This window comes from Sorex fumeus, unplaced genomic scaffold, assembly GCF_029834395.1.
Source record: "Sorex fumeus unplaced genomic scaffold, SorFum_2.1 ptg000009l, whole genome shotgun sequence".
Taxonomy (NCBI): Eukaryota; Metazoa; Chordata; class Mammalia; order Eulipotyphla; family Soricidae; genus Sorex; species Sorex fumeus.
The window spans coordinates 12,764,681-12,779,354 of record NW_026606066.1 but is presented as its reverse complement, the minus strand read 5'-3'; the positions used below and the strand labels follow the sequence as shown (position 1 = coordinate 12,779,354).

General features: G+C 40.7%; 1 protein-coding gene across 5 annotated transcripts in view; it reads left to right on the top strand.

Annotated features, from left to right (window-relative positions):
• Nucleotides 1-12,672: 12,672 nt before the first annotated feature.
• Nucleotides 12,673-14,674, top strand: part of RBMS1 (RNA binding motif single stranded interacting protein 1) — a 241,227-nt gene continuing 239,225 nt past the window's right edge. For 2 of the 5 annotated variants that reach the window (XM_056110256.1, XM_056110253.1), the window contains exon 1: nt 12,675-13,172. In XM_056110256.1, the coding sequence (XP_055966231.1) occupies nt 13,098-13,172 (75 nt within the window). In that variant the 5' untranslated portion in view covers nt 12,675-13,097. Of the gene's footprint in view, nt 13,173-14,674 lie in introns of all 5 variants that reach the window. The other 3 variants (XM_056110261.1, XM_056110260.1, XM_056110254.1) reach the window with 2 other exon arrangements.

Here is a 14,674-nt window from a genome sequence, read left to right as displayed (position 1 = left end):
AGCAATAGCACAGCAGGTAGGGTGTTTGTCTTGCATGCGGCCAGCCCGGGTTCGATTCCCAGCATCTCATATGGTCCCCTGAGCACTGCCAGGGGTAATTTCTGAGTGCAGAGCCAGGAGTAAAGTAACCCCTGTGCTTCGCCAGGTGTGACCCAAAAAAGCAAAAAAAAAAAAAAAAAACCTTACTATAAATAATTACCCTAGACCAAATATTAAATGTTTCTGAATGAAATTTTAAATAATAAATAATTATTAAAACTTTATCATTGCTTACTCTGTGCCATACATTGTAGTACATGTCTTATGTATTTTAATTAATCAAATCCTAAAAATTAATCTGATTTCATACTCTCTGAGCTAGGGCTAGGGATAAAACAACTAGTATTTTAACCTAGACAATATGACTCCTGAGGCAATGTGACTAAAAATCAATATCTACCTGGAGGGAGATTTCTGTGTGGACACAATTATTTTATTTCTCAGAAGAAAAGACAATAAAAACAAAAATAGACAAATAACAGTACATCAAATTTAGAAGCCCCTGCACTACAGAAGAAATTCAAGCTAAAACAAAAAGACACCCTACTGAATGGGAGAAAAATTGCACATGATACATTTGAATAAGGGCTGATATGCAAGATCTGTAAAGTGCTCACAAAGCTCAACAACAATAACAAAAGTCGAACAACCCCATCCAAAAATGGGGAGAAGAGATAAATAGACATTTTCTCAAAGAAGACACACAAATGGCTAGTAGGCATCTGAAAAAGTGCTGATCATCTTGGAGGCTGGAGAGATAGTACAGCAGTAGAGGGTTTGCCTTGAACACTACCAACCTGGGTTCAATTCCTGAAACCCTGACAATATGGTCACCTGACTCCCACAAGGAACACAAACCAAGGAATAAACCCTGAACAACACTAGGTGTTACTCAGAAAAAAAAAGTGCTTGTCATCACTTATGATTAGGAAAATGCAAATCAAAACAACAATGAGATATAATCTAACACTAATAAGTAACAGAACCAGACTTAAAAATGTGCTTGTCAAGGAGGCAGGGTGAAGGCTGAGAGGGACACCAGGAATGTTGGTAGAGGGGAGTTGACACTAACTTTATAAATTGAGGTAACTTAATAAAAAATTATATATTCTTTTTGCTCCTGGGCCACACCCAGTGACTGTTAGGAGGTACTCCTGATTCTGCACTCAGGAATTACCATGGGTATGCTGAGGCAGAAGGGGGCATATGGGATGCTGTGGATCAAACCCAGGTTGACTGTGAGCAAAGCAAGCAGTCTCCCTGCTATCCTATTGCACCTCCATATACACTCTTCCCATAGTTTTAAAGTTTGAAATCATTATTGTTGGTGGGATGTGGTGAAAAAGAAATTCTATTTCACTATTGGTGGTAATGTCATTGGTTTAACTTGTAAGAAAAGCAATATGGAGATGGCTCAAAGATGTAAGAATATAACTCCCACATGACCCAGCGATACCAGTTCTTGGCATTTACCTCCCTCCCTTCCAATCAAAACCATTAATTTGAAAGGATACGTATACCTGTGTTCATTGCAGCCAAGATATGGAAATAACTTAAATACTCAACTACAGATGACTGGATCAAGAATTTGTGATACAGATGCACAATGGAATACTATACTGCTGTAAGAAAAGACAAAAATCATGCAATTTGCCACATGTATGGAACTGACGGTATCATGCTACACAAAGTGAATCAAAATGAAAGTGATAGACAGTGTGGGATTTGAAGATACACAGCAAGGTAGTAATAAATGTCCAAAGGCAACAAAATTGGAGATTTGATTCACAGAACTGACCTTGAATGGGAGGGGCTTTAGGGACATGGTGGAGGTACGTGGGTACTCTGATGGCAGGTGTGGTGTTTGAATAATGTTTGCACAAAAACATCAGTAATAGCATTATTGTAAATCATAGTACCTCAATATTGATTTTTAAAAAAATGGGCAGTGGAAATGACATGATTACTCTGGTAGAACTTTGTAAACTAAAAAAGGTTTTTTTGTCATTTTAAAATAATTGAAAATAATTGAAATGCAGAGTAATAATTTTTCATGCATGAGGTCCTGGGTTTACTCCATCACCAATAAGAATAAAAGTGAAATAATTATAATAATTGTGGTGGTAATAATAAAGATAAAATTTATATATGATTATAGGATGGCTTTAAAAGCAATAATAAACTATTGCAAAAATTGCCTATAATTTGTAAAATTTGCAGGTGCAGAAGATTGTTTTCTTTATGTGTTCTTTATTTCCTAGCTCTCTAATTTTCCATAGCAGCAGCAGGTAAATAACATGCCAAAGCTTTTCATCTTAACTTCTAATACTAAATGAAACCACAGAAAACATTTATTGTAGAAACAAATTGATAAAATGCATAGAGGTGGACTTTTATTTTTATTAAAAGTTTCTATGTGATCCCAAAATACAATATATCTTTCATTTCAATACTGCATTATTGGACTTGTGGTTGGTTCAATGGGCTGAAGCATAAGCTTTGCATATAGAAGCCCTGGATTTAGTTCCTAACACTGCATGGTTCTCTGAGCACCTTTGGGAGTGACCTCTGAACACCACCATAGGGCCCAAAAGCGAAATAAACCAAAAACGTATACACATACACACACATACACACATGTGTAGTTTATATGTGTACACACATAAATGCATATATATATGTACATATGCACCCTACACTTTTTGGTTAAATATCAATTTTAGGCTATTGCTAAATGTCTTCTGTTTTTGCTTTTTGGGTCACACCCAGTGGTGCTCTGGTGCTATTCTTGGTGCTATGCTTGGGCGATTATCTGGACCAGGGAATCAAACCTCAGGCTCCCACATGCAAAGTACACACTCCAGCACTTTGAGCCATTTTCTTGGCAATGTTTCATTTCATTTTAAATTCTCTAGGGGAAAAAAAATCTCTGAATCTGTTGTATTCTCACTGATAAAGAATATGACCAAAATGTATGAGCCCTTGAAATTAACCCTCAAAACCATTAGGAAAAAAAAAAACTTTTAAGAACTCAAACTCTAAAGAGATATCTTTAAGTTTGATGGGTTTGTGTGCTTGTGGTGTGTATATGTGTATTTGTGTGTATGTATTCATTCTAAAAAAAGGAAGAAAGTGGTGTGTGTGTTGAGGGGAGCATTTTTTTCTTTCTATACCCTCTGATATTAGAAATTCTTATACTGGGAAACACACTGTGGTACCCTGTAATTAAAAAGGATCATTAAAATATTTAGAGTGAAAGAAAATGTTCAAAGTACAGGCATGTTTTCCTGACCTCCTCTGACTATAAAATCACAGCCTACCTCACACTGGCATCTAGATATATTTCTGCCCAGGTGCCACATTTTTTTTTGCTTTTTGGGTCATATCTGGAGATGCAAAGGGGTTACTCCTGGCTTTGCACTCAGGAATTACTCTTGGCGGTGCTCAGGGGACCATATGAGATGCTAGGGATTGAACCTGGGTCGGCCGCTTGCAAGGCAAATGCCCTACCTGCTGTGCTATGGCTCCAGTCCCCAGGTGCCACTATTTTTAAAAGTGAAATTACTGTTGAAAATATTTTCACTAGATATATGTTTAACAACATGTTATTATTCGACCTCTCAAAATATAATTTTAATTATGCCATTACATTTTTATCAACATACTTTTAAAACCTGGAAAGGAAAGGCATGAAAATTAAAATCTGTTTTTTTAAATGTTGAATTCCACAAAATGCATTTTTCTTATGAAAAGAGGTACAAAGACTGCTAGTTTACCAAATGTTAAATACTACTTATCAGCAATCTGTTTATAAACACATCAGTTAACACAAACAATGAGACCACGGTTCCTTGATGGTGTGCTATATATTTGCCTCTAGTTGAACAATTTTTTGTATACTGATGATGCTTACTAAATGCATAGTAAATAAGTTTTCAGTTACTAAAGTTTTTTTTTTTATAGATACGGTCATTTGGGACAGGTCAGTTAGGGTGTAAACTCTTCTATATGAACTGCCATCTATCTCACAGAGAATTGACTGGTGGACTTATCAGTCAACTTAGTTCTTATTTCTGCCACATTCTTTTAGAAGCTAAAAACTCAACATAAGCTTAAGTTAGTTCAAAGCATAATAAATTAATAAACTTAACAACACAATTTCTATTGCTGTTCTTTATATCTATTTTATTTCTTGGAGATTTCCCCCTAAAGTTTACTACCTACAATTTGAAATTACATGTGCTATTATTGGTTTAAAATATACCAGAGCAAGGAGAAAATGAGTTGGATAGTAGTTATATGGTCACTCTTGCAAATCAAGAATCACTGAAATGCTTTAATCATAAGGGACATTTCAGTACTTAGAAATAGAATCCTACTATAAATTCTGGAGGTGGCTGAGTCTTGACACTTCTTTGTATGTCTCCAAAGAATTTGCACATTAAAAGGATAATTGGATAATTGATGTTTAGAGAGAGCTAAAACAGGGTGTCAGAATAGGTGCATTCAATTAAACCTGGTGCTGACGGAAATCTTTAAGATTTTTTTAATATAATATTGCATTACAACATAAATTTCAGGTTATAATATTGAAAATCAACATGTAATAGTATATTAAGTCCACTACTGAAAGTTCATTCTATACTTCACTGTACATTTGTCGCCTTTATTCCAATTTACATAATCTACTTCCTTCTTTATTTGAAAAAAAATTCTTCATGAAGCTGAATATGAAGAAGAGTAAAAGTAGGCTGCAGAGGTAATTCAGGGGTTAAGGCACTTGCTTATAAGCAGTTAAACCCAGTTAGATCCCTGGCTAGCATTGGTGCTTGAGCACAAAGCCAAGAGCAAACCCTAACTATTACTGGATATGGCTCCCAAACCAAAAATCAAGCAAAGAAACAAACAAAAAATAGAGTAAAAATGGAGTCAGTGAAGGAAGGTGAAAGTTAAAGATTATCTGGGCAACGTGAAATGTAAAAATGTGAGAAATAACTGGAATTGTGAGTATGGGTGAAGAAAAGAACTACTAGTCAAGAGTTAGGTGATAGAAGAAAATGGAAAAAATGGAAAATATCTGATAAGGAATGGTATAGTGAGCTGTGATTTAAAGCACAAATTAAACTACTTCTCAAGGTCTGGTAAGGGTAAGGGACAAATTTTAACACGTCTTAAATTTGTATTTTTTAAATTATAATTTATGAAGACAATACAAATTTAGTCTTTTAACTCAGTGCTTTATAAATTAAGATCTGAGGATAGATATTATTTCTGTACAACCTTACATAAAGACTATAAAACATATATTTGATTAATTGGAACAAAAGTTCATTGAAAATGATACTGGTTTGCTTTTTATCTTTTTGATATAACATATTCCTAAAAACTCTAACATATATGTCAGATTATTTTTACCTTTTCTCTTTTAAGTGCTCAACAAAGTTAATTCAGTCATCACCTTTTTACCTAGTATGATAATGGGATTACATGCTCAAGTAACTGTCCGCTTTCTCCATGAAGCTTTGTTTCTTTTGTTTTGGGCCACACCCAGTGAACTCAGAGGTTACTTACTCCTGGCTCTGCACTCAGATATCACCCCTGATGGTTTTGGAGGACTATATGGGATGACAGTGATGACAGAACTCAGGTTGGCTACATGCAAGGCAAATACCTTACCAGCTGTATCATGGCTCCAGCCCTGGAATAGAGCTTAACACTGGAATAGAGCTATTCTAATGAACCTAAATCCTATTTTTAATTCACCAAGGACAAGTGCAGGAGCTTTTTGGTGCAAAAGTTGTAATTATATCTTTTAATTATTTTAATGCTTTCAAGCAGATGGCATTAGAATGTAGCTAATTCTAATTTGTTTGGTGTACTTATGGGTAACTTTCAAAAAAATATTTCACCTTTAGCAGTAAGTGAAATCTTTTGGGCCCAACTGTCTTTGGCTGGCAGTTAGTTGTTTCTACAGACATTGCTTGTGTTTTTCCACCGCACATGGGTTCTCACCTTTTCTCATTGAGTTTCCTTGAAGAGGGATTTCTCTCACTGTTTAAAATTCCTAAGCTGATTCCCATGCTTTCCTTCCATTATTCTGTTACTTTGTTCATAGAACTGAATCACATTTTATTATTGTTCTCTCTCTCTCTCTCACACACATACACACACACACACACACACACACATCATGATAAACTCTAGGCAGGCAGACACTAAGTCAGCTGTGTCCCCAATGATCTGCATGCAAAAGATGCTTCTCAAATCTCTGTGAAGATAAATTTGTGTAACTTCTTTGGGGAATAGATGGGTCAGTCATTCAAGGGCTTCTGCTTACCTAGTGGTCATTTCCACTCAATTTGTATTAAGAATCTGTGCTGGAACTCATTTGTGGAATATAAGACAACATAATATGAGACTGATACCCAAGGACAGTAGAGACAAGAGCCAGGAATATTGCTTCATGATTGGAAGCCTGTGTCAGGAGCTGGGAAAAAAGGCAGCTGGAATAGAAAAGGGGTCACTAAGTCAATGATGGTTGGAGGGATCATTTGGGAGATGTGTGCTCAAAGCAGATAAAGGATCAAATGTGATAGCCTCCCAGTATCTGTATTGCAAACCGTAATGACCAAAAAGAGAGAGAGAGTATGGGAGAAATTGTCTGCCATAGAGGCAGGGGGAAGGGGGATGGGGAATGGGGATACGGGGACATTGATAGTAGAAATGTGCACTGGTGGACAGATGGGTGTTCGATCATTGTATGACTGAAACTCAAACATGAAAGATTTGTAAGTGTTGTTCACAGTGATTCAACTTAAAAAAATCTGTGCTGGAAATATAACTCAGTGCTAGAGAGTTTGCCTTGTAAGTATCATATTTGATCCCTGCAAAACACACACACACACACACACACACACACACACACACACACACAGGGTCTTCTATGACTTTTCCCAGTTGTGAATAATGTTTTGTTATTAGATTTTGGGGAATAAGGGGTTAGTTCTGTTTTCTAGGACCACATCTGGTGGTGCTAGAGGCTACTCCAATAATAGTGCTCTGGAGACAATGATGTGTTTGGGATCAAATCTGAGCAAGATCCCTGGTCCTGTAAAAAAATTATGAAGAGCAAGTTGACATAGATTCCTTAGAAAAATAGCTGATGCAAGTCTGGGTACGAACTGTTCAAGAACACAGAGAGATCACATCATGTTAGAAAGTAAAGCGTCTAACAGATTATCAGGGTCTGGTAAAAAAAAGACACAGGAGGCACTTGAAGCGTCAAGAAGAATAAAGATTGCGCTAAATTGAAATAAAATATACTAAAGTACCCAAGTTCAGAATGTTACCTTGCATTGCTTGGTTTTTGGATTTCCATTGCCATCAAGTTATTCTAAAAATTCTTAAAGAGGGGAAAATTTTCTTACATTTATAAATTTAATATGTGGACATTGTTTTGCCATGAGTTATTTGAACTACAAAAGAAACTTTTTATATGATCAGAGAAAAATCAATGAAAATAATGGGTATTCGTTGGTCTTTAGAAACTTCTGTGCATTTTGTTAGATATGACTATAGTATTGTTTTTATAATGTTCTTATTTACTTAGGGAAAATATTAAAAAAGTTGCAGAAGGAATTTTCTCATTTTAGGATTTGATTTAAAATACCCCATAAAATTACATAAGTGTGCACATGGATGTATATGCACTTGTGTGTGAGAGAGAGAAAGGGAGAATGAGTTCCGAAGAAATAAGAGTGAAAAAATGTTCACAAATGTTGACGCTGTATGCCAGAAGCAGAGAGGTTGTTATTCTGCTCTTTCTGCTTTTTTTGTTTTGAAAATTAATGTGATTAATATAAAAATTGTGATTTTGTGGGGATCAGAGAAATATGATAGCAGGTAAGCCTCTTGTCTTGCATATGACTAACCCCTCTTCTACCCTCTGCATTCCATATAGTCCTCGAGCACCTCTAGGAGTGATTCCTGACTGGTGGACCAGGAATAATCCCTGAGCGTAGCCAAGTGTGGACCAAAACCCAATACAAAAATAACAACAACAAAATCAGCAAAAAACTCTCCCACAGTTTATTTTTAAGCTGTTTCAGAATAAGGGAGAAGGGGAATACCTCAGTTGTTTAAAATATCTACAAGCAAGCATTATGCTACTAGGTCAACTCCAGCACTGCCACATGCACTGAATGCAACCTGGCATCTCTTTTGTCAGTAGCACAAATGATTTCTGTGTGTGTGTGGGGGGGGGAGTGGGGGGTTGTACATGTGCCCAACTAAAAAGGAATGCAACTCTGTGGACACTGATAAAATATGTGGAAATACCAGAGCCAGGAAGTATAAGCCCTGACCAGTCCCTGTAGGAGCACTGTAGTGTTCCCCAAGAGGAACACTACAACCAGAATATGTGTGAATGCTGTAACTAAAGAATTAACTCCTGAAGAGCATGTGGGCAAGCACAATCAAGCAGTGCAACTTTTGGTGAGCACTGAAACCTGATGTGGGCGCCTCAATAAGCTCTGCAACTAAGTGTATTATTACCGCAGTCAGGTGTAAGAACATAGTCATCACAAGAAAATAACCACAAAGGAAAAGGAAGAATGGGCATGTTTTAGAATAAAATACAGCGAATGTATAAAAGCAACTACAAGGAAAGGATTAAAATGGATTTTTATGTTCATGTAACCCAGAGCAAACTCTGGAACATTCCTCTCCCTAACAGATCTTCTCAGTCTTACCCTGAGCATCTTACCCTTCTTCCCTCAGTAGATACCCGCGTTTCAGAATATTATATTATCATTTCCTTACTATTCTGTATTTTTTGATACTACTCATGTACTTATTCTTTTTTTCTTTTTTGCTTTTTTGTGTTACACCCAGCAATGCTCAGGGGTTAGTCCTGGCTCTGCACTCAGGAATTACTCCTGGTGGTGCTTGGGGTACCATATGGGATGCTGGTAATCGAACCTGGGTCAAATAACCTGAGTGCAAGGCAATCATCCTACTCACTGTGCTATCGCTCCAGCCCCTTATGTACTTATTCTTTCACGATCTATTTTTAAACTTTATATACATAGAATAATGTTTTGTTTTTGTGTTTGGGGACCATATCCAGAAGTGCTCGGGGCTTTCTCCTGGCTCTGTTCTCATGGATCACTCCTGGTGGAGTTGGGGGAACAATATTGTGTACTGGAGATTGAACCTAGATTGTCCTCATGCAAGGCAAATGCCATGCCCACGGTTCTACATTTCTAGCGCCAAAATAAAATGTTTTATGTTGGCTTGTTTCTTCAAGTGTTTTCAAATGATCAATATTGATGTTCTTACCTACAATTATTTTCCCAACTGTGAAGTATTTCATTAGATGTATATGCCATCACCCTTTATTTGTTGGAGTGGGGCATATCTTACTGTGCTCTGGGCTTACTCCTGGTTCTATGTTGGGAATCATTCTTCATGGTGCTGGGAGGCCATGTGCAAAGCCAGAGATTGAACTGGTGACAGCCACATTAAAGCAAGCTTTTTACCTTGCTTGTACTATTTTACTTTTACTATCAATCTGGCCCTATCTCCTACCTTTCAAAAATCCATTATACAATAGTTTATTGTGACCAACCATAATATATAGAGGAGTATATTGGAAGCATATAGTTACAAGCACATGAGTTTTTAATTTTTGCCAGCCTGGTGTGTATGAAGTAATATCTCAGTGCTGTTTTAATTTGTTACCGTTAATAAACAGCATCTTTTCATATTTTAACACAAACGTGTGCTTTCTCCTCTATAAGATATATACCCTCATTAACTTTTTTTAACTTTTGGGTACCCTCAACTGTACACTGATCTGGTTTCAGTGCTCAGGAGACAGTACACAGTGATCAAATGGAGGGCTCTAGAACAGAAAGCTTGTACCCTAAAGCTTTGAACTATCTCTGTGGCCTCTGAATGCTCATTTATTTTGACTCATATTCTTATAAGTTAATTTTTTTTAACTTGGTGATTTCAAGTTCTTTGGGGCAGTTGCCTTACATGCGGCCGACCTGGCCAAGCGGAGTTTGATTCCTCTGACCCTCTCGGAGAGCCTGGCAAGCTACTGAGAGTATCTTGCCGAACGGCAAAGTCTGGCAAGCTACTCATGACGTATTCAATATGCCAAACACAGTAACAAGTCTCACAATGGAGACGTTACTGGGCCCGCTCGAGCAAATCGATGAACAATGGAAGGACAATGCTATATATTCTATATATTAATCTGTCACAGTGTTAAAATTTTTTTGAGGCTGGCTGTTTTTCTCTTCTTTATGAACCTATATTATGAATTTTAATGAAGTCAAATAATCAATCTTACACTCTTGATCATTTAATTGAGAAAGTCCTTTCTTTGCCCTGAGGCTATAAAGGTATCTCTTGATATATCTTCTTATAGCTGTTTTGTTTTTTCATGTCCTTATTCTTTTTTAACATCTCTATCTTTAATTTACTTGAACTTTCTGCTAATGGTTTTGTGAGTCTGGTATCCAATTTCATTTTTTCCATATGGATACCCAAATGACCCAGAATCATTTATTGAAAAGCTCATTCTTTTACTGCTGGTCTGCAATACCAACTCTGTCATAAATCAAGTGTCTACATAATTATAGGTATGCTCTAGACTCTCTAAACAGGCTGAATTTTTATCACCCAGAAAAGTAGAGCAGGGTAAGTTTGGTTATTTCTCTTATCACTTGTGCCCTAGAATATCTTCTTAACTTGTTTTGTTCCTTTGGTCACTCCTCCCAACCATTCCTTGTCCTCCTAGCCTCTTACAAAAACAAGCTGGTTCATGTCAACTGTTTGAAAAATGGTAAATTGTTCCATATTGAAACAATATGAAGAACTATTTTAAATTCCTATGGCTAAACAGAGAGCTTCTCCACCCCTCAGTCTGACATAACCTTAGCAGTGTCCACAATGGGACTGAAGCTCAGTAAATGCTGGTTTCCTGGTAGGATTTCACATAAGTTAAATGTATTTTTGTTTGTTTAAGAGAACAGAATTTGACTCCTCATGTATAAAGAAATGTTCTCATGTGAACTGACATTTATTTTTCTTCAGTCAAAATATATAACCTATAAATTTGTCTAAATAATAAAAAGAGTATAGAGGGTAGAGAGCTGGTACAGCAGGTAAGGTGCTTGTCTTGCACACAGCCAATCCAGGTTAAATCCCTGGTACTGCATCATCTGGGTGATCCTCTGAGCCCTGCTAGTAGTGATCCCTGAGCACAGAGGGCGGAGTAAACCCTGAGCACTGCAGGATGAGGATACCAAACCAAATAAAAAAGAAATATTACAGAGATTTTAATTCACTGCTCCATTGTTTTAAAGTATCTTATTAATTCTACTTTGAAATGTAATCATTAAAAATGGAACTATTTACCAAAATCACGCAGTCAATTTGTTTGATTTTCTTTTGTGCATTTATGAAAACATACACTAGAAAACTAAAATGACGAAACAAAATAATCAACATCTATTTAGTAAACAAATGATTGTTCCATTAATTTTATTAGCTCTGAAAGAACTTCCCTTTGAAGGTGTTTTCTTATGTATGTATTTGTGCATTTTGGAATTACCTCTTTTATTCTGAGCTAGAATATAAAAGTCTTCTACAGGCAGCTTCAGGGACCAATTAAATCCATTAAATTATAACCAGTGATGGAGGGAACTGAGCCACTGCTGTCTGGGGCTGTCTAGAGCGGTGACAATTAGGAGATGGAGGCAGAAAGAGAGATTGATTTTTATATGTCACTGAAGCATCCTGCAACAATATGCCAGCGTGACTTTCAAAATGGCCTTAAAATATTCCAAACTCAGGGAGTTTCCTTGCTCCTGAGTGGGAGTTGACAGACTGTCTGGCAGCATTAGAAGCAGGCAGAGAAACGCTGATGTCTATATTGTGTCCTCTAATAATAACATTCTGCCTTTTTGCGGCATCTCCCCCATATAAGAAAGGATCCGTCTATTTTGGTGTCAAGTGTGTGTGTGTGTGTGTGTGTGTGTGTGTGTGTGTGTGTGTAGGGAGTTTGCCTTCCCTTACGCAGAAGGGCTTGATTTCACCTCACATCTGGGAAAACCCAAACCGAAGGACACTAACCCTCCCAAGGTCACCTAAGAAATTAGTATTGTACCCGGGAGGGTGGAAGGGACAGAATCCAGGTGTCTGCACTCCAGCTTTCTATCTGGGCACTAAATCATTTCCCTTTCCGTAAGGTGGGAGGGGTGGGGGGCTGAGTGAGAGATTAATCAGATTCCTTCCACTTGCCTCTCACCTCTCCACCCAACCCCCGACCCCCCACCCCCGCCCCACCTTCACGGAGAATAAAAACTCGAGAAGGCAAGTGCGCTGTCACTCTGCAGTTCCTACACTGGATCCCCCAGCTCCACCGCACCCCACCCACCCCCAACCCTCGATACAAAGCGATCGGGGCTCGGAGGGCTCCTGCCCGTCCAACCACGAGCCTGGGAGGTGAGGAGTGGTTAAAACTCAGCCCTCACCTCCAGCCGGTCCCGGGCTCCGCGGCGCCCAAGCCCCGCCCCCGCCCGCCCTTCCCCCCACGGCCTCGGCACGCAGCTCTACTCCCCTCTCTCCTTCGGGCGCACCCACCCCAGATGCCTCTTGGCACTGAGCGCCGCCGCCGCCGCCGCCGCCGCAGCACTTTCCACGGGTATTGATCCCCTCCCAGCTCCGCGCAGCTCGCCCGAGCGTGCGAGCGCGGCCGGAGCGCCAGTCCCTGGCAGCTCCCGAGCAGTCGGGCTCCGGGAGGCAACTCCTAGGGAGTGCCCTGTCCGGGGTGCCCTCTGCGCTCTGCAGTGTCTTTCTCTCTGCCGGAGCGGAGGAGAAGGAGGAGAAGGAGGACGTCTGGTCCGGGCTGGGAGGTGGAGCAGCGGCAGCCACCGCCGCCGCCGCCGCCGCCGCCGCCTCCGGAAAGGGAGAGGCACGAGAGCTCGAGACTTGGAAACCCCAAAGTGCCCACGACCCTGCACGGCAGGCTGCCTTCCAGCTTCATGGGCAAAGTGTGGAAACAGCAGATGTACCCTCAGTACGCCACCTACTACTACCCCCAGTATCTCCAAGCCAAGGTAAAGGGGGCGCGGGGGGCGGGGGAGGGGGCGCGGGCGCGCGCGCGGCTCGGGCCGGGGCCGGGGCGGGGGCCGGGGAGGGGCGCGGGCTGAGCCCCCGCCGCCCCAGCCGAGTTGATGGAGGGTTGCTAACTATAGCGCCGGCCTGGCAGAGCCGGGCGGCGGCTGCCCGGGGAGCGGAGTGCGGGGATCGGGTTACAGAAAGCCGCGGGGCGGGGGGCAGAGACTAGACAGGAAAGAGCCGCCAGCCCCTTCCTGGCCCGGGGGGCGGGGAGGGTCGCGGGGCCAAGGGGTGCAGAGCCTTAGAGGCTCAGCCCCCGCCGCCGCCGCTTGGGGCCCGCGGCAGGACCCGCTGGCGGCGCGGCTTTTCCACCCCTTCTGGGCCTCGCCCTTGGAGCTGTAACTCTCGGCTTCCCCGGGAGTGGCTCGGAGTCTCCCGCTCCCGGTCCCCGGGGGCCGGCCCTCAGCCTCCCGCGCGCGCAGGGAAGGGGCTTTGCCGGGAGGGCTGGGGGGCGGTGGACGGGACGCTTCTCCTCTCCGCCTCCGGCCCTGCGCGCCCGCCCCTCGCCTTGATCTTTGTGCGGTATGGCACTTCACCTGGTTACTGATTTCTACTTTTACGCTGGTGTTTTGGGTAGAAAAAGTGGCCAAAGTTCATCCAGCGTTCATTGATGTCCCTTTTAATCTCCCCTCTAGCATTTGCAGAGGAAGGACAATGGGCAGATTGCAGTGTAGAGAAAGAATTCACTTTGTGTTTAGTTAAAAAAAAAAATAACCACCACTTTGTATGTTTACCGCAGATCGATTTCCAATGGTGCTTTCTCAAAAGTGGCCTTGTCACACTCTTAGGTAACTGATGATATGGAGCTATACAAATTGCCATTGACTTTCTAGGGACCCCAGGTACTTTGTTAGTGGGCCTGTATTATGTTTTGCTGTAAGAATTTGATGCCTCCTGAACTCACTGAAAAATGTGTCTGATCAAAGAAGAGGGAGGGTCTTAGGCTTTGGGAGCTGCTTCCCCAGTTAGGAAGAGCTGGAGTTGGATGCACCAGCCTTCATCAGCAATTGGCATCTCCTATCAAGATTCCAGGTGCCCTTCCGATCACAAAAGAATCAAGTACAGATGCAGTGCCTGAACTTTCTCTGGGAGATTGTAATCATGCCCTGCTTGCTGGCAGCCCCGCATTTCTGGCGTGATGCAAAGACTCTTCAATGCAACCTTGATACGCTTTTTTTTTTCTCCTTACAGTGTGTGTGGTCCCCTGGTAGCCATGTATTTGTCCACGGACAAATACAAAGGACATTTTTCCAGACTAGAGACCAGAAACCCCCCTAGAACTAATAGGACTTCATTTCACTATTTCTAATTCTATTTTACTTGGGGGTCAAAGAAAGCAGAAAGATAGTAGCAGTAAGGATACCACTGTTATTCATTATTCTGTGGCTCTCACGTATTAGTTTTCAGGGAATTGAAGGAGGTTCTTCAATTTTTGGTGAAC